Below are 21,408 nucleotides of genomic sequence, written 5' to 3'. Positions count from 1 at the left end.
AATATAATGCGTAATAGAAAACTTACTTTATTAATTAACCGAAAAAATTACACACCATGGTTTTAATTGGCAGCCGAGCGATAAGCTGGGCACCTACACCCTTTTGAATAGCAATACCCAACCTATGAAAAATAAAACTACCAAGACCACTACTAACATCATTACTAACTAAGAAATTTTTCGGACGCTTGAAAAGAAATAACGCAGACACCAGAAATTTTGTTAACGAGGAAACCCGAAATGCAGAAAAAACCCTGGACCTAGTCTAGAATAAACACACACTGATTATAAGCTATTACACCAATTACCTACTACCTATTCGGACTAGATGTAATACTTGCTTCAGCTGTATTCAATCACTTGAAGAACTCCTAACAGTTAATCGGTTCTCTTTAGGAATTCTTCTCGTAAATCTTCTAGCAGAACACAAATTCTCTTTAGAAGTTATTCTCGAAATATTCTGGGAGAACAAAGTTCTCTTCAAAAGCACTCTCAAAAATCCTCTATAAGAATGTTAGTTTTCTTTAGCAGATGCAACAACACGTTGATACTTTTCGATCATTTGTTTTCACAAAATACCGGTTTGATTTCCCTTAGAAGTGAATCAAGGTTTTGTAAATCTTGTGCTTGTTTTGAGAAAAACAATTACTAGGTAAAAGTAATATCAAAACAAACTTGTAGATTAGGGTTTATTATACTCTTCAAAAATTGGAAGAGAAACCTAATTATTCTGCAACAAGAACAATTAGAATAAATCTAGAGATATCTTGTTAAAACTTCTTAAGGATTTTTTATAAGATACCTTAATCGGAGTTTTTCTTTCTAGCTCCAATTTCGACCAACTATTATCGGTATACGATCGAGAACTGAAATCTATCAAAACCGAGGGTTTATGATAAAAAACTCTTGAATGGTTTTATATCAGAAGAGAATATCTTAGACTAGACAAGAGGTGAAAAACCTAGATTACAAGTTGTGTAACTATCACGAATATTGTTACAAACTCGGCTTTGCGATCCTCAAAGCGAAGACTTAATTATCTCACTCTTGTTCAAGAAGAACAAAAGACATGGAAAACAACCTTTTGAAGGTATGTGATTGATTTATTTCATTTGTATTCTTGTTCAATTCTACCTTTCAAATCTATCAAGATAAATGCTCACTCTATGGGACAAATCCAATGACGGTAAATGTACATTTATATATATATATACTTGAGGATATTTGATTCATGACCTTGGAGACAATAACCTTTATCCTTATAAAGAATCCCATGTTATAGTGAATGAACTTATGAATCCAACGAGCCAAGAATCACTCAATTCCGAGTTATAACTATGAAGTTATGAGTGATTTATTAAAGTTCGTTAGTAGGAAACAATTCATGGGGTGTTTGTAACAGTTCATGGACTTGGGCCCAATTATGTGACTAAAAGCTATTTTTGGTCAAGTTGGTGATGTTTCCTTGTCTAAGCAAGATGGTTATCAATCCAAACATATTTGATTACTGTATTAAAGTGTTTGCGATAACTTTTAATTCCTGCCTAAGTTAGAATGTGATTTATTCACATAAATAAATATTTGCTAACTAATTATTTATGCATAATATTTGTAACTTAGGAAAGACTCCCATATTTAGGAGAGTCTTGAAAAAGGAAAATAGCTTTGCTTATCTTCCAAGCTATTGTTCATTATAAATAAAGGGTTCGTGAGTTTACATGTTTTTCATTCCTTTTGGAAAATAGACGTAAGCTTTGCAGGTTGTTTCCATGTCTTCTGTTCTTCGTGAACAAGAATGAGATAAAGTCTTTGTATTGGGGATCACAAAGCCAAGTTGAATTAAATCTTCGTGATTGATTATACAACTTGTAATCTAGGTTTTTCACCTCTTGTCTATTCTAAGGTTTTCTCTTCTGATATAAAACCATTCAAGAGTTGTTGATCATAAACCCTAGGTTTTGATAGAGTTCATTTTCCAATCTTATACCAACACTTGTTAGTCGAAATCGGAGACTAGAAAGAAAAACTTCTATTGAGGCATCTCATAAAATCCTTGAGAAGTTTTAAACAAGATATCTCTAGATTTATTCTAGTTGTTCTTGTTGTAGAGTTATTAGGTTTCTCTTCCTATTTTTGAAGAGTATAATAATCCCTAATCCACGAGTTTGTTTTGATATTACTTTTACCTAGTAATTGTTTTTATCAAAATAAACACAAGATTTTCAAAACCTTGATTCATATCTAAAGGGAAATCAAACCGGTGTTTAGTGCAAACAAAATATCTAATCGTATCAATCGTGTTGTGGTATCTTCTAAAGAGAGCCTAGGGTTCTGCTAGAAGATTTATGTGAAGAATTTCTAAAGAGAATAGGTATTCTGCTAGGAGTTCTACAAGTGTTGAAGAATGTATTATATCTAGTCCGAATAGGTAGTAGGAAATTGGTGTAACAACTTATAATTAGTGTGTGTTTATTTTGGACTAGGTCCCGGGGTTTTTCTGCATTTGTGGTTTCCTCGTTAACAAAATTCTGGTGTCTGTGTTATTTCTTTTCTGTATTATATTTTATTTATATAATAGAAATATTACAGGTTGTACGTTAATATCAATCAGTTCTTGTATCCGGCCTTAGGGTTATTGAGTGAATTGATTGACACTTGAACATTGGTCTTTGGTACCGTTCAAGTTAATCCTCTTATATTCAATCAGGCTCGCAAATCTCTATTTGCTGATTGAAGATTGAAACAAGAGATAGAGATATAAAACTCTTTGATATACTTTTTATAGATTGAGTCTAACTGTCTAGTTGATTCTCTTGAAAGTATATTGGAGTTTGTCTATTCAGATTGCCAAACAAAATATTGGGTGTGGTTGTTAGACCCCTGCTTTTTCATATTGTTGAGCCAATAAGGTGTACATGTTTAAGTACAGTTACTCATATCTAAATGAAGTCACTTTTCATTTGTATGTAACAAGCTAAGTTCGATCTACCGGTTAAAAGATATTAGCTTGAGTCTAATCAGGTTTTCATCTAACGGTGAATATTGAATGATTTTTTACCAAGGTAGCATTGATTGCAAACCATGGTTTGAAGACTATATAAGGGATAACTCTAGCAACTGGGAAACCTAATCCCCACACCTCATGTGTGATACTAGTTGCGACTAGAGTCGATTCTCCTTTAAACTTAGGTTTTTCCAAAACCCAGTAAGTTCACAACTTGAAGACTTCATTGGAATTATGAATCCAGACCTAACTATTTTCTCTGTAGTTGCGTGTTCTGATCTTGCTGATTTCTATCATGTTCAGTACTATCTTCTCTAAGATTTGCTCGAGATTGAATCTCCAATAGGCAAGATAAAAATTAGTCACAAACATCTTCGTCTCATCGTCTGTGATTCCACAATATCTTGTTTCACTACAATATTATTAAGATTATTGTGAGGTGATTGATATTACTAGGCTATTCTTCGGGAATATAAGTCTCGTGTATCAATTGGTTCCTGTTCACCTTGATTTATCAAAAGACAGAACAAAACTCATAGGTATATCTGTGGGAGACAAATTTATCTATACAATAGACTTTTCTGTGTGACACAAATTGGTTTATCAAGTCTTAGACTTTGGGTCGTAGCAACTCTTAGTTGTGGGTAAGATCATCTAAGGGAATCAAATGCGCAGAATCCGACGTGGTTATAGAGGCGTAAGGAACGCGACTATACCTTGATCAGTGTGAGATTGGTTAGGGGTCAACTACATTCCAGTCCGAAGTTAACTTGGAGTAGGCTATTGTCCGTAGCGGGTTAATACAGTGTGGTGTTCAAATCTGGACTAAGTCCCGGGGTTTTTCTGCATTTGCGGTTTCCTCGTTAACAAAATTTATGGTGTCTGTGTTATTTCTTTTCCACATTATATTTTCTATATAATTGAAATATCACAAGTTGTGCGTAAGTTCAATCAATTGTGAATCCAACCTTTGCTTGTTGATTAAATTGATTGACACTTGGATATTGGTTTTTGATACCGTCCAAGTTATTTCTTATATTCAATCGGGCTCGCAAATTCCTATTTGTTTGGTTGCAGATTGAATTGAGAAATAAAGATATAACTCTTGGATATACTTTTCTTAAGATTGAGTCTGACTGTCTAGTTGATTCTCTTGAAAGTATATTGGAGTTAGTCCATAAAGATTGTTAAGCGAAATATTGGGTGTGGTTGTTAGACCCACGCTTTTTCATCTTATTCAACCGGGCTCGCAAATTCCTATTTGTTTGATTGCAGATTGAATTGAGAAATAGAGATATAACTCTTGGATATACTAACATTGAGTCTGACTGTTTAGTTGATTCTCTTGAAAGTATATTGGAGTTAGTCCATATAGATTGCTAAGCGAAATATTGGGTGTGGTTGTTAGACCCCCGCTTTTTCAGCTTGAATCCTAAGCAAGTTTCCTTTCTCAAGACTCTCTTAATTTGGGGAGTCTTTCCTAAATTACAATATATCTTGCATAAATAATTAAATAAATAATTACTTTAACATATATTGTATTTATGTGAATGATACACAATTTAACTCAGGAACGAAATCTAAAATATCACAAACACTTTAATATGGTAATCAAATATGTTTGGAGTAATTGCCATCTTGCCTAGATAAGGAAACATCAAAAACTTGACTAAAAAAGGCATCTAGTCACTTATTTGCGCTCAAGTCCGTGAACCATTACAAACAGTTCGTGGATTGTTTCCTAATAACGAACTGCAACAGTTACGGCAACACTTATAACTGTTCCTTTAATAAATCACTCATAATTTCATCGTTATAAATCGGAATTGAGTGATTCTTGGCTCGTTGAATTCGTAAGATCATTCACTATAATATGAGAACCTTTCTAGGGATAAAGGTTATTTTCACAAAAGTCGTGGATCAAATAACCTCGAGCACATATACATAAATGTACATTTACCGTCATAGGAATTGTTCCATAGAGCGAAAATTTGTTTCGACAGATTAGAAAGGTAGAATTGGACAAGAACCAAAATGAAATCAATAACCACATACCTTTGTTGATGAAGTCCTTGTTGATGTCTTCTTGTAGTCTTCAATCTTCATCCTTCAATGATAGCTTCGATTCTACTTCTTAGACCTAATCTAGTCTGAAACTAACTTCAGTATACTAAATCAAGAATGTGTTTTAGCAACTAAATTTTAAAACTAACTTGACATACCAATGCTAGTGGGTTCAACCGAGCAATGCGCTAATAAAATGATATAGTTAGTATACGTACCATCATCGTAAAAACATCATACATTAATTGTTTTTCTGGTTCTTTCTTATTTCCTTTCCTCGATTCCTAGTTAAGGTACGAACATATAATATAATCGAAACAATTCAGTTTCACTAATGCAGTTACGGTTGAGAAACAATACACGATCCAAAGACGTGTTTACGGGTGGAAAATATTTTAACGACCCAACCATAAGCTCATATATGGATAGAAAATTCCATATTACCCAAGTGTGAAAGCAACTTACGACTAGGAAAAAAATTACAGTTGGGAAATGTGCGTTTACAGTAGGGAAATTCCTAGCCGAAATATGAGAAGAATTTTTGACTTTTCTACAAAAACAGAACTACCAACGGCCAGGAAAGTCCAACCGTAATGGGAAAGTTACATTTAGGGTTTGTTATTATACTGAGTGTAAGATACATTATGGAGTTCTTAATGTACCAACCGTAATTAATGGTTTACGGCTTGGTCGACAAGATATCCTAGCCGTAATTGTTTCTAAAATCAATTTCAAACCCTTAACTTCAACAATCTAACCTATTTATGAAATCTAAAGATAAAATAAATGGCGGGTTTTTCGATTCTTATCTAATGTGGCCTATTTCTGGAGGATCTGCTGGTGTTTGAATTTCTTTAGTCACCAAATCTGTTAACTGCATTAACAACTTGGCTTATTTCTGAATCAGGATTCAGCCGACCTGATCTTGTCACTCTTGATCTTGTTGTCATCTTTTAATCGAAAGAGATAAGATTCAGAAATTCGAAAGAGATATGATTCAAAATTTTAAATTGGTTTAGGTTTATAATCAAAAGAAGAAGAGAGAAAGAAAAAAAAAATTCATTTGATTTGTTTTAGAGAAGAAGAAGAATAGATTTACGTCAATTTGATTTCAAAATAGATTTAGATTAATAACGAAAAGTAAATTTAACTTTTTAAATAGATTAGGCCCCAATCCATATCTAGGATATTAACATTCTGTGAAGCCTCGTTGATAGGGCTCTTTTTCAACAAAATAGGTTGAAGCCTTCATGATGGTCCTCTTTTTCAACAACTATAAAATAAAAAGTTCATAGAAATTAGGTATTCTCGGTAAAGGTGCGATAACAGTCGAACTCGGCAACAAGGTATCAACCATGTGCAAGCGCAACTCAGTGTGACCCGCCGAGTCACCAACTCCGATTCATATCAATAATACCCTCCCTAGTCGAAAACACCAAAAGTCAATAATGAAATACAAATACCTCTTGTTGTTCATAAAATTCTAATAGTTTCTGATAGCCTCCTCTTTAATAATGGCTATGGTGCTCCAAAGACAACATCCTTACACAATTTTAGATTGATGATAAGTTCACTGATCCTTCCGTCAATGAAACAAACAAAGAACCGATAAGATTTGAGAGCCTACAAAATAAAAACTTGGACAAGAGAGCGCAAGTTATTTCAATTGTTTTCGATTAGCCAAGCATTTTTAAAATTTGAAATGCAATACAACAATTACGTTTCCATTCTTCCCCATGCTTCACGAATTTTCTCATACATCACTTCAAGACTTCCAAGAAGTTCTCCAGCATCAGACTTCAGTGCTGAAAATATTATGAACCCCAAACTTTTTTCCTCTTCTTCTTTTTATCTCTGACTTTTCTCTTTCCAGGCATAAATCTTTAGCAATGTTTCTTCCCTCGACTTGACGAAAAAGATATAACAGCATTGCAATATTTGCTCTTTCCACTTTCCATAACCATTTATATTGTACAAAATCCTTACAGCTACCGTCTAAATTAACAAACACCAGAAGGAATCCTATCCATATTAGGTGTTAACCATAAGTCAAGAGGCATTGACCAATCATAAATCAGTGACACATTCTCAAGAATCTTCTCATGCGGAAGTTGGAGATGTTAAAGATAGCAACGGGCTTTAAAATTCACAGAAGGGAGTTCCTAACCGCTACACTGAGCAATACATCCTTCTTGTGGCTCCCCATGAGCACTGAGCATAGATCGGTTTGAACACCCTTATGTAAGATGGGGAGGACGTTACATCAAAATCTACGGAACATGTATCAACAAGGACAATATATTTGTTGTTTTGATTAGCATGGTAAAGGTGCATCTTAATAAACTTAGGGTTTTTGAACAATTCATACCAAAATTATAACAAGAGATCGACTTGACTGATAACTTCGAAGCTATAACATTGAGAGTTGGGAGTACTTGGCCAATAGTTATCGCGGTGTAGTGATGTAGACCAAGCGCCATCCAGGGAAAATCAAATTATATCAGGAACAAATGTCGGTTGCTTGCTAAGGATAGCATATTAAACTTTGTTGGCTGGTATACCCGAATAGTTAAAACGGTGTATATTGTTTTTGAAACAGTCCTAAAAAATAAATTGATTACCTCGCTAACATGGTAGTATAAATTTCAATGGGTACTTATTTTTCACGGCACTATATATTATGATGGGTAACTGATTTTGAGAGTCATATAAATTAAACTAGATACACAAGGTAGTATAAAAAAAATTGGGGGAATTATCTATACCTAACTCAACTAAAAGGATATTTTGGTCCGAAACGAAAACAGACAACTCGCCCTGGTTGACTGAGTCTTGGAACGCACATGGTTAATACCTTTTCACTGAAATTTTACCTAAAATATATTCTTGAATTGGACATTTCCAATTTAAATGTCTATGCTATGATGGACCTACTCCTTGGTCCCCGGCACAGAGAGTAAATACGCTTAATAGTGGTCTTGGAATTGTGGTCTTTCCAGGAGGACAACAAAAATGCAGTCCTTAATTTGCCACATCTTAGGAGACGTCGTCCGTGAGAACAGAGTTTCCTTTAGATTGGAATATCTCATCGGGAATAAAACCTCAAACCCTAATTACATCTGCAACTCTTGACTTGTAGTTATCAGTTGCAACTCATCAAACAAAAGAAAAGTAGAATGTCAGGAGCTCAGTGTTGCGAGAATCCACCAACTCTGAGTTCAAGTTCAGGAAATGGATGTGTTCAACAACTTGGTGGTCTTCCAACCTACGTTACTGGTTCTTTGGATTCCAAACTTGGAATTCTTCTTGTTTCTGACATTTTTGGTATTCCCACTTTGACCCTTTTCTGTTTTACTTAGTTTTTTTTTCTTTCCTTCAAGAATTACAAGTTTGGTCTAACCTAATTTTTGCTTGTGACCTATTGTTTTGCAGGATATGAAGCACCTAACTTGAGGTATGCCCACTTTTTTCATCTATCTGTTTGTAGACTGATCTATAGAGAATTACAAAATCTAACTTCTGTTTCAGGACTTTTAAGTGAAATCTTTAGCTTTTTAGATTGCCCTAACTTGAAGCAGCTGTTGATCGGCCTGAAACTTTCTAAATGAAACTTGATATTTAAACTTGGGGGATGCTCAACCTGAAGCATCTAATTCTATTGTCTTCTTTGTGTTGTTGTTTTTTTTCTTTCTTTTTTTTTGGGACTTACAGTTGAAGCTTTAAGCTTTTTATAATTTTTCAATTTGTAATCTATGTGTAAAATTGAGAATATTCTGATGTTTGGATTAAGCAACTTATATTGATCAAGAAATGGCTAATCGATCATATCAATTATGAACAAAGCATGATGTTAGCTTAGCTTTTCATAGTTATATTACTGTATAATGTAACCTGGGGACGAATTAATATTCTTCTACCTTGGTATTTAAAGGAACCTGGCAGACAAGGTTGCAGCAGCTGGATTCTATGTTGTAGTTCCAGACTTCCTTCATGGGGATCCTTACGTACCCGAGAATGCTGAGAAGCCACTACCCATCTGGATCAAATCACACGGAACAGTTTGTTTTCCTAATTCAGACATCTCTGCCAAGGATTCAGATTTATTCCCAAATTCTTTTCTGCAATGCAATTTGCTTTCTTTATTAACAATTGGAAAACAGTGCAGGATAAAGGAGCTGAAGAAGCCAAACCAGTTATTGAAGCTCTAAAAAGTAAAGGGATTTCTGCAGTTGGAGCTGCAGGGATGTGCTGGGGTGGTAAGCTTTTGAAAATCGCACTTGTAAATAAACTGTTGGTGTTTCTTTTCTTTCTTGTTGCTCAACTTCAATATCATTAATATTGTTTTGATGACTCGTTCAGCTAAGGTGGTTGGGGAACTAGGAAAGTCTGATGAGCTAAAAGTTATTGTAATGGCCCATCCTTCCTTTGTCACTGTTGATGACATTAAGGGTATGAATAATCGTTTTGAACTTCCAATTTTATTTCCGCTTGACTGTTGTTAATGTGTATGAGTATTAACCTAACAACCAATGGTGTTGTAACTTTTATAGAGATCAAGTTACCCATTTCTATACTAGGAGCTGAGACTGACAAAATGTCTCCACCGGAGCTTTTGAAACAATTTGAAGAGGTTTTATCTACTAAAACTGAGGTAAAGACTGCCTATTTTGTCCTACTAATAGCTGCTAGACACTTTTGAAACTGCTGCAGTTTTATGCTTTTCCTCGGAAATGCAATATCATTTTCATTCTCGGAAGTCTGTTGAAATATTGATGGTTCGGCGAACTAAAGTTTGTTCGAGCCTAGGTGATTGACTTTTAACGATCATTGATCCATAGCTTCTGGTTTCCTGATTTGTAGGTTGATTCTTTTGTAAAGATATTCCCTGGGGTTTCACACGGATGGACTGTGAGATACAATAATGAAGATGAAGCAGCTGTGAAGCCTGCTGAAGAAGCTCACAAGGACATGCTGGAATGGTTTGCCAAATATGTCAAGTAGGGAGTAATATCTATATCTATATCTATATATAGTGTTACACCAAGATAACTACTGTTGTTTCCAAATTCTATTATGTATTACAAATAAGGCTTTATCGACATTGCATCTCTCGTTAATGTGAATCTCACAGGAGTGAATTGATCCGTCGCTTTTAATCAGCTAGAAGTGTTTATGCTTTACCATGATCTTGTTGTTTGCACCCATGAAAGTAGGAATGCCCACCCATTGAATTTTTAGGTGTAAATTTTATTTTTGGGTTGAACTCCAAGCCAATGGACAAATACAGTCATGGTGGGCAGTCTCAGGTTCTTCAGTGACATCTCATATACTCATTCCACTTATAGACCATAAATTATAAGAGTTCGAGACTTTATCTGATCCAACAAGGCACTAACTGTTCCACTGTTGTCACCTCTTTGAAGATTTTTAGACTTGGCCTTCTGCAACCGTGTTCTGTATATTATAGTAATATAGTTATCACATGTCTAGCTTTTACCGCTAACTTAATCTTCAGTCTTATATATTACACTAATATAGTTATCATAATGTATAACAATCAAGAGGAATGCATTGCAGAGATTGCAAAGTAACGAAAAGAGTTTTAGAATCGAAGAAGAATGATGAAGTTAAGAAGCTGAGATGAATAATAATTCGATAATAATAATCTTGATAACAATGTACTTGCCTTCAAAGAGACTGCCTGTTAATATAGGCTTTAAACAACCTTCTAGAAAACTAGATAAAGAAGTCTAACTAAATATAGAATTCCTAAACAAAGAATAAAACTATAAAGAGACGTAACCCAAGTTAGGAAACATGCAAAAGATAGGTAGCTCCTATGCTACGTCTGCAATCAATAAGTGATGTCCTGCATCAACTCGTCTCTGAGTTGGTAGAAACTAGCAAGAGTTCATCATCACCATGAAAGGTGAAAATCTCTTGAAAATTGAACACATTAGAAATGTTCCAGTTCTTTGGCATAGGCATTGTCATTGATTTTCCTCAAAACTTTAAAAGGACCGTACTTCTTTATCTTAGTCTTGTTATAAGTTTCAACTCGAAATCTTTCCTTACATAGATGAATCATGACGAGCGCTCCTTCTGGAAATCATTTGAACTTTTCATGCTTATCTGCAGCTTTCTTATACTTGGTATTAAATTCCTCAAGTTTGGATTTTACTTCAAGATGAAGTTCAGAAGCTTGTTCTAACAAATTGTCAGCTTTGACATTAGTATTATGTAACTTGGGAAGCACAACCAAGTCTAAAACATTATTAAGGACTTTTAGAATAAACAATCTCAAATGGAGGCTTACCAGTAGATCTATTTATCGATGTGTTAAAAGAAAACTCCATGTGAGGTAGTAAATTATCGCAGTTTTTGTTGTTATCAATACATTTAGCTCTAACCAAATTACCCAAAGAACGATTGACCACCTCAGGATGTCCATTTGTTTTAGGATGAGAAGTAGTGTTGAACTTGTAAAGTAGTTCCCAAACGCATCCGCAATGTTTTCCAGAAATATCTCAAAAAATTTGTATCTCTATCAATAGACGTTGGAATGCCGTGTAAACGAACCACCTCTTTGAAGAATAAAGATGCAGCATTAGAAGCATCAATAGAATTTTTACAAGCAATAAAACGAGCCATCTTCGAATATCTATCTACAATAACCATCACTGAATCATTCCCTCTAACTGTGCGAGGTAAACCAAGAATAAAATCCATGCTAATATCGACCCAAGGAGCATCAAAGATTGGTAAAGGAGTATAAAAACCAGTATTTTGAAATGTATCATTAGATTGTTGACAAACCATGCATTTCATTGCATATTTTTGGACATCACGCTTTAGAGAAGGCTAATAATATCTTTCTTCAACAAGGCCATTGGTTTTATCTCGACCAAAATGTCCACCAAGACAAGTTCCATGCAATTCACGTATTAAATGCATACGTAAAGAACTATTAGGGATACAAAGATGATTACCTTTGAATAAGAAACCATCTTGAATGAGAAAATCATCAACTTCATGAGCTAAAGAACTGCATTGTTCCCAAAGTGACTTGAAATCTGCATCCTCAGATGTCTTTGATATAACCAAAAGCAAAGGTTTGATTGCGAATAGTTTCCAAAAGATGACTTCTTCTACTAAGAGCATCTGCAACTTGATTTAATTTTCCACTTTTGTGCTTGATAGAGAAAGTTTACTTATTAATTGTTGATAACCAACTGTCATGCATACGATTAACCTTTGCAGAAGTCTGTAAATATTTTAATGCATGGACATCAGTATTGATGACAAACTCACGATGAACTAAGTAAGTATGCCATTGCTTAAGTGCTTGCACCAAAGAAAATAATTCCAACTCATATGTAGACCATTTCCTATGTGTATCAGAACTTTTCTCACTGTGGTAAGCAACTGGATGTCCTTCTTGAGATAACACTGCTCCAATTCCAACTATTGAAGCATCACAGTCCACTTGAAATGGTTTAGAAAAGTCAGGCATCACAATAATAGGAGATGAACATTGTTTCTCTTTAAGAGTATTGAAACTTTTATCAGCTTCCTATGTCCATATAAACTTTTTTTTTTCAAACAATTTGTAAGAGAAAGTCTTATGGTGGAATCCATCCATCTTCCATCTTCCACGCCACCTCAGCATTTGGAACTGTGGATGGAAGCGCAAGTGTAATTGTGGAATAGTAGAAACGCTATTCTTAATGGAGCTAAAAAAACGCAATTAAGAATGGAGCTAAAAAAACGCAATTAAGAATGGAGTTTTTTTTTCAGCCGTTAGATTTCAACAACTCATTTCAAATCTACGGATAAAAAAAAACGCAATTAAGAATGGAGTTAATAAAACGCAATTAAGAATGGAGCTTTTTTTTCAGCCGTTAGATTTCAACAACTCATTTTAAATCTACGGATTAAAAAAAACGCAGTTCTTAATTGTGTTTTTTTAGCTCCATTCTTAATTGCGTTTAACGCTATTCTTATTGGCGTTTAGATGGATTCCACGAACCCTTCCACCAAACCATGGAACCTTGCTTGGATTTTCTGTGGAAACCCCAACTTGGAAGCCACTAGACTTGACATTCCATGAATTTTCCACACTCGAAATAGGTTGGATTCCACCATAAGACTTGCTCTAAGAGGGGCAGCAATGGTGCTGAAATTTTGCACAAAACGCCTATAAAAGGAAGCTAAACCATGAAAACTTCTCACCTCTTTGGTAGAAGTAGGAATATGCCAATCCATAATAACCTTTATCTTAGAAGGATCCACGTGAATACCCTTAGTCGATATGACATATCCCAAGAATGTTACTTCAGCTGACATAAAAGTGCATTTCTTCAAATTCACAAACAAAGAATTATCACGTAACACCTTAGATAGGTGGCTGAGATGTTCCTTTGTACTGCGACTAAAGATCAAGATATCATCAAAATATACAATGAAAAACTGATTAAGAAAGGGTTGTAACACCTGATTCATGAGTCTCACAAAGGTTCCAGGAGCATTATATTATCCAAATGGCATAACAAGCCATTCATACAAACCTTCTCTTGTTTTGAAAGCAGTTTTCCATTCATCCCCTTCTCTGGTTCTTATTTGATGATACCCACTTCGAAGATCAAGTTTAGTGAAAATAATTTACCCAGCTAGTAAATCAATCATTTCCTCAATGCGAGGAATGGGAAATCTATAAGGAATGGTGATGCGATTCAAGGCTTTGCAGTCTATGCACATTTCCCAACTATTGTCTTTCTTAGGCACTAAGAATGCATGAAAAGCACAAGGACTAGGGATAGGTCTAATCAAAACTTTAGCCAATAAATCATTAACCTAACCTTGTAAAATTTCATGTTATGTAGGGCTTAACCTATAATGAGCTTGATTAGGGAGTGAAGCTCTAGGTATGAAATCAATACCATGTTGAACATTACTTAAAAGTAGTAAAGTCATAGGTAATTCTTCAGGATATAAATCATTATATTGAAACAATAAAGGTTGTACATGTGGAGGAATCATCACCATTGGATTATTGTCTTCATGGGAACTCAAAGTATGAATTGAATTCAAAGAACGAGAGATAGTAGCCACCAATGCACTACTCTTGTCATCACTATGTTCCTTGACCACTGAAGAAGATTTTGAAGGAAAAAGAATCTTCTTTTTACCATCCTTGTAAAATGTATAAGTATTCTCAAAACAATTATAAAATGCTTTTAAATCATACTGCCACAGGCTACCAAGAAGCAGATGTATAGCATTCATGTTTGTAACATCACACAACACAGATTCCTCACATCCCACAAAAGAAAGATGTACCACACATTGTTATGTAATACACTGAGTAGAAGAATTATTAAACCATCCTACTGAATAAGGTTTAGGATGTGGATTAGCTGGCAGTCCTAAATTTTCCAGAACAATGGATTCCATGTAATTATCCATACTACCACTGTCAATAATCATGTCACAAACTTTGCCTCCAACAAAACACTTTGTTCTAAATATACTATGTCTTTGAGAATAACATGGTTCAGTAAACATGAGTGGACGAATCATACCAACAAAGTGATAACCATACGCTTCATGTAACTCAGAATTTTCAAATTCATCACATTATTCATCATCAAAGGCTTCAATATCTTTAGAATCACTGTGAACTTGATTGTATCCAATAAAACCATTAAGTCCACGACATCCAGAAGAAGAATGACCAGTAAGGTTACATTTATTGCACTATTCCCACGAAATTTTGAATATATGTTTGTTGGTTTATATGGAGGTGGAAACTATTGTTGCATTCTATTGCAAAACCGTACACCTGTAGGTTTCGATTGTTGATGATGACTGGATGGAATCTCAGTAAGAAATGGCAAGATATATGAAGTATTTGCAGGTAATGGTATCTGAGTGAAAGAAAAATTAATCGGTGATTGTTATTGACGTTGAGGTGTAGGAACACTTTTTCTTGATAACTATAACTTGGAGAAGAAGAATAGTAATTATCTTGATAGTTACCAGCCGAGAATTGTTGTTTCTTATAGTTGTTTGAATAACAAGGTTGAGGAAGCTTAGAAGTACGTGAAAGACGTTTCTCAATTTTGATAGCTTGTTCAATAGCTTCCACCATGGTAAACACAGATTATATCAAACAATGTTGATCAATCTATTTAACCCTTCAATTAACCGTGCCACCAATTGTTCTTATGTTTCATGTATTACGAGCAACCAAATTATAAAACTCAACAACGTATTCTTCCACAGGTCTAGCACCTTATTGACAGTTTTGCTGTTTAACAAATAATTGTTGTTTATAGTCTTGAGGAATAAACTTATCTCTAAGTATTTTACGCATACGCTCCCAAGTACGTACTGGAGGTCTACAATACTTGATTCTATCCACACAAAGCTTTTCCCACCAAGCAGCAGCTCCACCTTTGAGCTTATAAGAAACAAGTTTAACCTTCGATTCATCAGGTGCTTCCATAAATTGAAAGAAAGCTTCGACTTCATAAAAGCAATCCATTAGTTCTTCAATTCTGAAACTTCCATTGAAATTAGGAATATCAGCTTTCAATTTGTATTCAGGTAAAGAACCATAAACGTTTTGTCCAGTTTTAAGACATATATCTTCCAACCATCTATTAAGTTGTTCATCTTCAAGAGAATCATCATCATCACTGTCAAGTTGAAAAACTAAAATTTTCTTTCTTAGAATGTTAAGAAAAGCTTCATGTTGCTTCTTCTTTTTTAAAGCTTCTAAGATGTTCTCTGGAATATCATATGTATAAACAAACCCATATTTTGTAACGTGTGATTCCTGATGTTGTTTAGAGGATGCTTGAAACGTCTTCTTTGGAGATTCGGAAAATTCTTATGTATGGATATTTAACAGCTCCAAGATTTTTGTTAACTGACCCCGCATGGTGTTATAACGATCCTTTATGGTGTTGACATCATTTGAAAGCTTGGTAACCTGAGTTTCCAAAGAATCAGCCATATGACAGCAATCTAAAAAATTAGGGCTGCGTAAGCGGAAAGAGGATCTAAGAAAAGATAAAAATCTAAATGACTGTCGAATGATACCAACTAATGTATAACAATTAAGAGGAATGCAATACAGAGGTTGCAGAGTAACGAAAAGAGTTTTAGAATCGAAGAAGAATGATAAACTTGAAGCTGAATAAAAGGATTTATTTGTCGCTACATCTGAAGTTAGATGGGTCTCTTACATCCTTATGAGTTTGCGATACCTATCAAGCATCCATGTGATTTGTTCTGTAATGCTTGAATTAAACATGTGGAGTTGGATTATAATTCTCTTAGAATTTTGGTAATGACTGGTTTTTTAGTTGTCAAGTATGTGCCATCATTAGAGAACATTACATAGTTGTTCACAAAGGGTTTTTCCAAGTCTCATTTCTGCATATTAAAAGGCAAACTTTTGAATTTTCAGCATGCTAAGTTTCATAGGGGTTGTTAGAGCACATTAAAAACTCAATCTGTATCTTCTGACAATAACCAGTTCTAACATGTTTCAACTTATACATCTCATATATATAACTTTTTACAACTGAAATTGTCACCATATCTTTTCATTTAAGTTGCTTTTATTTTACGGAAAGGAAAATTCAAATTAAAAAGTGACACTCACTAAAGTAGTACTGAGAAATTAAAAGATTAAGCTAACAAGGCTAAGATCATAACAGAGAAGATAAAAAATCCCTTACATTTTCCAATTGCATACTAGATAAGATAAATAAATTCCTTGAAACAATTTAGTATGTAAATCCCATCTATAAATGGTACACTTAACAACTATTATCCATTGTTCAAAGTGCCCATGCTTACCGGAATATAACCGATTGTTCCTCTCACTCCATATAATCCACTAAATGGCGAAAGGAAACAAACCTTAAATTTTCTTGATCATCATTCTCCCTTTCCTATTTCTCCATTCCCATATAATTGATTTCACAACTTCATAATACGTCCACTTTAACCCAAAACTATCAAGGAAATAATTCCAATTTTGTTGTCTCATTACAATGAACAAATAGGTTGTCACTTGATTCAACAACCGCATGTTACAAAAGACAAGCATGATCAGATAAAATTTAAAGTTGGTGCACCTTTGTGACATAATGCCCACACCAAGAAAGATATATTTAAAGAAACTCTTGGATTCCAAATTTGCTTATGAAAGAAGGACTTTGAAGTTGTTATACCGTATTTTGGAGTGTCAGCCAATTTAAACAGATCTTGCATCATGGATGATCTGTAATTAAGTTTTGATATCATCCAACTTACTTAATCGACCCCATTATGCATTTGAACAGGTTAAATGTAACAACATTCCACTGCAAGCTTGTCCAATAAAATTTATCCGAAGGAGTTAACGACCGTGGTCTTACCTTGACTGGTTTCCTTTCTCTTCATGCGGTGTTTATAAACGGCGGTCATGTTGAGATAGTTTGGGTTAACCTGAGGAAATTTGGATATGATAATGAACTTGAGCTTACACATGATTAAGTCGCTTATGACCAGGTCCAGGAACCATCTCTTTTGGCAAACTGGCTCTTCAGACTGTTGCATCTCCAAATAGTTTTCTGGATCTCACTCATTTTGATGGTATATTCTTGATTGTCAGCTTGTTAGCTATTACAGTAAAAACTCCATATATTAATAGTTTTGGGACTTCACAAAATTATTAATATATATGGAGTTTATTAATATAGGAGGTACACACAAAAAAAAAAATGCTAATTCAAAGGATATAAAGATAATAATGGATATGGATGTCTTCCTTCATCATCCAAATGAGCAACAAGTCGTATATGTTTTAATCGAAGAACGGAGGAATTAGACAAATAGAGGAGGGAGATAATCCTGATGATGATAGTACATAGATATCAAATGTTTCATGCCAAGAAGCTTTACACATGGTCGACAAGTTGTAAATTTTTGGCTTTAACAAGAAGGTGTTCATAGAAATGAGGTCTTATGCATCTTCAAATCAAAAGATGCATAAGAATCCAAAACGTTATATCCTTTTCTCAAACAACTTATAGATACGTACTTTGCTTCATCTTAAATTTTGATATAACAAAACCTATAAGTTTCCAATAATAACGATCATATTAATATATGAAGGTAAATTCTTTATAACGGGACCAAAGAAAACTAATATTATAATGCGGAAGTAATTATTATTTATAACCAGCCAAGTTGGGACTATGATTTTTTTATTACTCCTATATAAAGTTTATTAATTTATGGAGTTCTTATATTGTATATATCTTGAACAGTGCTAGTAAATCTGTTTGTTGTTGTATATCTTGAACATCCAAATTGGCACTTGGAGAGGTGCTAGTAAATCTGTTTGTTGCTTTTTTAAACTGCCGCTGGGAGATGAAGTAGCTGTAACCTGTAGAGGCGCCCAGAGAAGCCCAAAAGGATATGCTGGAATGGTTTACAAAGTACTTCTAATGCCACTCCAAGACTATTGCTGTCTCAGATCTGACGACATGTTATAAACTGTGCTCATCGACACTATTTCACTAGTGGTGAGAATTTCACTATTTTTTATAATGTTGGGACTGTTCGTTTCATTTTCTGTGGCAACATTGTTGGGACAAAAGATGCATATACAGTGTCCTATATGTTTTTCAAGAATAATCTGATATCAAGATGCTCAACAAATCAGATACGCATTTGAAAACTGTTCATGAAATACACTTAACATCATTTAATATGCATTTAATATGACAAAAAAGAAGAAACTCAAACTTCAAGCTGCAGAAACAGATCACTAAAAAGAAGCTTTCAGTAATTTATAGTATTGGAAAAACTATCATAAACCTTATCGGTCATTACAAGCAACAATTCCAAAATGGACTGTTCATAGTCTAGCAGCATAATAAGAGAGAGTAAGACCATAAACTACTAAGGACCTTTTAGTCAAATATTCTTCCAGGTCCACGGAGACAATGTAGAGGGCGTATCAGCCACCACGAGCCTCCCTCCTTGTAGCATCATGTAGAAGTTCAACATCAACTCCATCTGGGGGCAATTGCACATACCTCACCACTGATCCCCTGATAAAGCAGTTTCTTACAGAAAGCTGCAGATAAATCGAAAGACAATAAGTGAAAAGTCCTCTCAAAAGAAAAAGAGACAACACTAATGCATAACCAATTATAAGCCAGTGAACTTGAATGAAACAAGTGCAACGCATTACACAAAGCAGAGCAGACTTGATTTTCGAAATTTCAAACTAGCGATTACCCACATCATACACCAAATTTATCAGTTCAATATAGGGTTTAGCTAAAATTTCTCCGCAACAACAAACTTCGGGATCCTAGTAGCTGGAGTCACTCCCGCCTCATTTTTAAAATCAATCCATTCATAAAATGTGGTGACTATACAGTGCTTTGTGACAAAACTTCACTATACAGTCTACACAAACAGCTTCGTCACTCCTCAGAAAATTACTCCGCAGGGACCTGATATAAAAAAAATTAATCTTTTCATAACATGTCTAGACTATAGAGTATAGAGAACTCAGTGACAAGGCTTCACTACACAGCTTAGTCACTCCCTCCTGAATTACTCCGCAACAACCTCAAATAAAAAAAATAATAAATCCGTTCATAACATGTCTCAACTATAGAGTACTCTGTGACAATGCTTTACCACGCTAAGTCCCTCCCTCACTAAATCAATACCCAACAACCTCATATCATCCATAGTGTCAACTATAGAATAGTGACACCGTTTTTCTACTTCAACAGCTAAATCAGCTTTTTAACCGTTACCACACTAATTGATACTATTATCAGACCCAAAAAAATACTAAAGATTTATCCCAATGTCCATACTCTTACCGCATCATCCAAAAAAAACGAGTAATGTTGTAGCCTAGAGTAGTTTGTTTAAATCAAATTCATGAAATCTGTCTGTGCATTGCAGTAGTCAGGGGTTGCCTACATTACGGCAACTTAATGGACACCAATTTTTGGTGAATTCCTTGGCTTTGCCTAAGACGTCAACTTGTACTGAAGTGTCTAAATTAGCTATCTGTTAAGAGCCTAAGTTCAAAAAAAAATAATAAAACTTTCCAAACCCTAAAACCCAAAATTCCCAAATAAAACCCTAATGTCTGCACATAAGTGCCCAAATTCTAAACTACTTCAATTCTCCAAATACCCACGAGAAAATCAAACATTAACAAATCAAAGTTCATAAAAAGTCGAAACTTTGTGAATATAAACCCTAGAAAAGAAAAAATCATACAAGCAAACCAGTGAGCAAAGAAGAAATCATACCATGTGAGGATACTTGTCTTGATCAACTACTCTAGTATTCTCAAGCTTTATGTTAAGGTATTGATCTACTGAATGTAAAGTTCCTCTTATTGCAAGATCATTCTTTAATTCCACTGTCACTTCTCTTCCTACTAAATCCTTAAAATACGAAAAGAACAACTGCAAAAGAAAAAAAGAAAAAAAGAGAGAAATATTAGAACCCAGAAGAATCACAAACACTAATCGGAGAAAATCCACAAGAAATATTGGAACTTTGAATAGATTCAGCAAGAAATTTACCATTTTTTGTTTTAATCTCAGCCCGTGAAGAAAGTTCCAATGGTCTGATATTTTTGTTTCCTGGATGGCGAAGACAAATTGTTCTCTCTTCTTAGTTATAGGAAGCCTTTTTGCGTCGGGGTCGGGTGGGGGTTCAACAAGTATGCTACGGGCCTTTTTTTTTTTTTGGGGTTTTGAATAAGGTTGTGGATGGTAAGTTGGTAACGGTCATCCGCTAAAACCTAACCAAACCGATTAGTAAATCGAACCGTGCCATTTATTAGTGGGTGGTTTTGGTTTTAAAACATTAAAAAGGTAATGGTATTCAGCATAATCCTCAATGTATCACTCAATACGACGATATGGCTCTCATATCTGTCCCTAAGGAAGAAATTCATGCAGCTTTAGTGATAATGGAACCATGAACTTCACCAGAACAAGATGGTTTCCCAGGATTTTACCAATCGTAAGGGCAATGGTCAAATATGATGTCTGCCATATAGTTAGAGTTTTTTTTTTTCAGTCAGGCTACATGCTAAAGCAACTCAATAGCACGAAAATTAGTCTTATTCCAAAGTCTAATAATGCTCACAAGCCAGAAGATTTTAGGCCCATTACACTCTGCAGCACAGTCTACAAGTTAATTTCCAAGATAATTGCTTTACATCTCAAGAAAAACATGGTAAGATCATCTCCCCTCTCCAGTCGTTTGTACCTGGTAGGTTAATATCT

The 21,408-nt window shown here is 34.6% G+C and overlaps 3 protein-coding genes across 3 annotated transcripts; 1 reads left to right on the top strand and 2 right to left on the bottom strand.

Annotated features, from left to right (window-relative positions):
- The first annotated feature begins 8,084 nt into the window (after positions 1 to 8,084).
- LOC113350158 (endo-1,3;1,4-beta-D-glucanase-like) lies at positions 8,085 to 10,227 on the top strand. The gene is made up of 7 exons (XM_026594250.1): positions 8,085 to 8,392; positions 8,501 to 8,522; positions 9,000 to 9,126; positions 9,234 to 9,324; positions 9,428 to 9,517; positions 9,619 to 9,719; positions 9,929 to 10,227. The coding sequence occupies exons 1-7, from the start codon at positions 8,245 to 8,247 to the stop codon at positions 10,067 to 10,069; spliced, it is 720 nt and encodes a 239-aa protein (XP_026450035.1). The 5' UTR covers positions 8,085 to 8,244; the 3' UTR covers positions 10,070 to 10,227.
- A 950-nt stretch (positions 10,228 to 11,177) lies between these two features.
- LOC113352562 lies at positions 11,178 to 14,353 on the bottom strand. The gene is made up of 6 exons (XM_026596373.1): positions 14,008 to 14,353; positions 13,734 to 13,851; positions 13,301 to 13,499; positions 12,321 to 12,641; positions 12,058 to 12,229; positions 11,178 to 11,332 (listed from the first exon to the last, which is right to left on the bottom strand). Exons 1-6 carry the CDS (start codon positions 14,351 to 14,353, stop codon positions 11,178 to 11,180), a joined length of 1,311 nt encoding a protein of 436 aa, XP_026452158.1.
- Positions 14,354 to 18,781: 4,428 nt separating this feature from the next.
- LOC113354355 (sm-like protein LSM2) lies at positions 18,782 to 20,827 on the bottom strand. Its single transcript, XM_026597704.1, has 3 exons — positions 20,698 to 20,827; positions 20,419 to 20,577; positions 18,782 to 19,211 (listed from the first exon to the last, which is right to left on the bottom strand). Exons 1-3 carry the CDS (start codon positions 20,698 to 20,700, stop codon positions 19,092 to 19,094), a joined length of 282 nt encoding a protein of 93 aa, XP_026453489.1. The 5' UTR covers positions 20,701 to 20,827; the 3' UTR covers positions 18,782 to 19,091.
- Positions 20,828 to 21,408: the final 581 nt, after the last annotated feature.

Source organism: Papaver somniferum, chromosome 2, assembly GCF_003573695.1.
Source record: "Papaver somniferum cultivar HN1 chromosome 2, ASM357369v1, whole genome shotgun sequence".
Lineage (NCBI taxonomy): Eukaryota > Viridiplantae > Streptophyta > Magnoliopsida > Ranunculales > Papaveraceae > Papaver > Papaver somniferum.
The sequence above is the reverse complement of the archived record's forward strand: the minus strand, read 5'-3'. Positions and strand labels throughout refer to the sequence as shown.

Coding starts and splice junctions, on each gene's coding strand:
- LOC113350158 (XM_026594250.1), top strand. CDS start 8,245: ATGTCAGGAGCTCAGTGTTGCGAGAATCCACCAACTCTGAGTTCAAGT. Junction 8,523..8,999: donor TATGAAGCACCTAACTTGAG/GTATGCCCACTT, acceptor TGGTATTTAAAG/GAACCTGGCAGACAAGGTTG. Junction 9,325..9,427: donor TGCAGGGATGTGCTGGGGTG/GTAAGCTTTTGA, acceptor TGACTCGTTCAG/CTAAGGTGGTTGGGGAACTA.
- LOC113352562 (XM_026596373.1), bottom strand. CDS start 14,353: ATGAATGCTATACATCTGCTTCTTGGTAGCCTGTGGCAGTATGATTTA. Junction 12,642..13,300: donor TTCCTACTTCTACCAAAGAG/GTGAGAAGTTTT, acceptor ATATGGACATAG/GAAGCTGATAAAAGTTTCAA. Junction 11,333..12,057: donor AGATGGTTTCTTATTCAAAG/GTAATCATCTTT, acceptor ATAATGTTTTAG/ACTTGGTTGTGCTTCCCAAG.
- LOC113354355 (XM_026597704.1), bottom strand. Junction 19,212..20,418: donor AAGACAAGTATCCTCACATG/GTATGATTTCTT, acceptor ATTTATCTGCAG/CTTTCTGTAAGAAACTGCTT.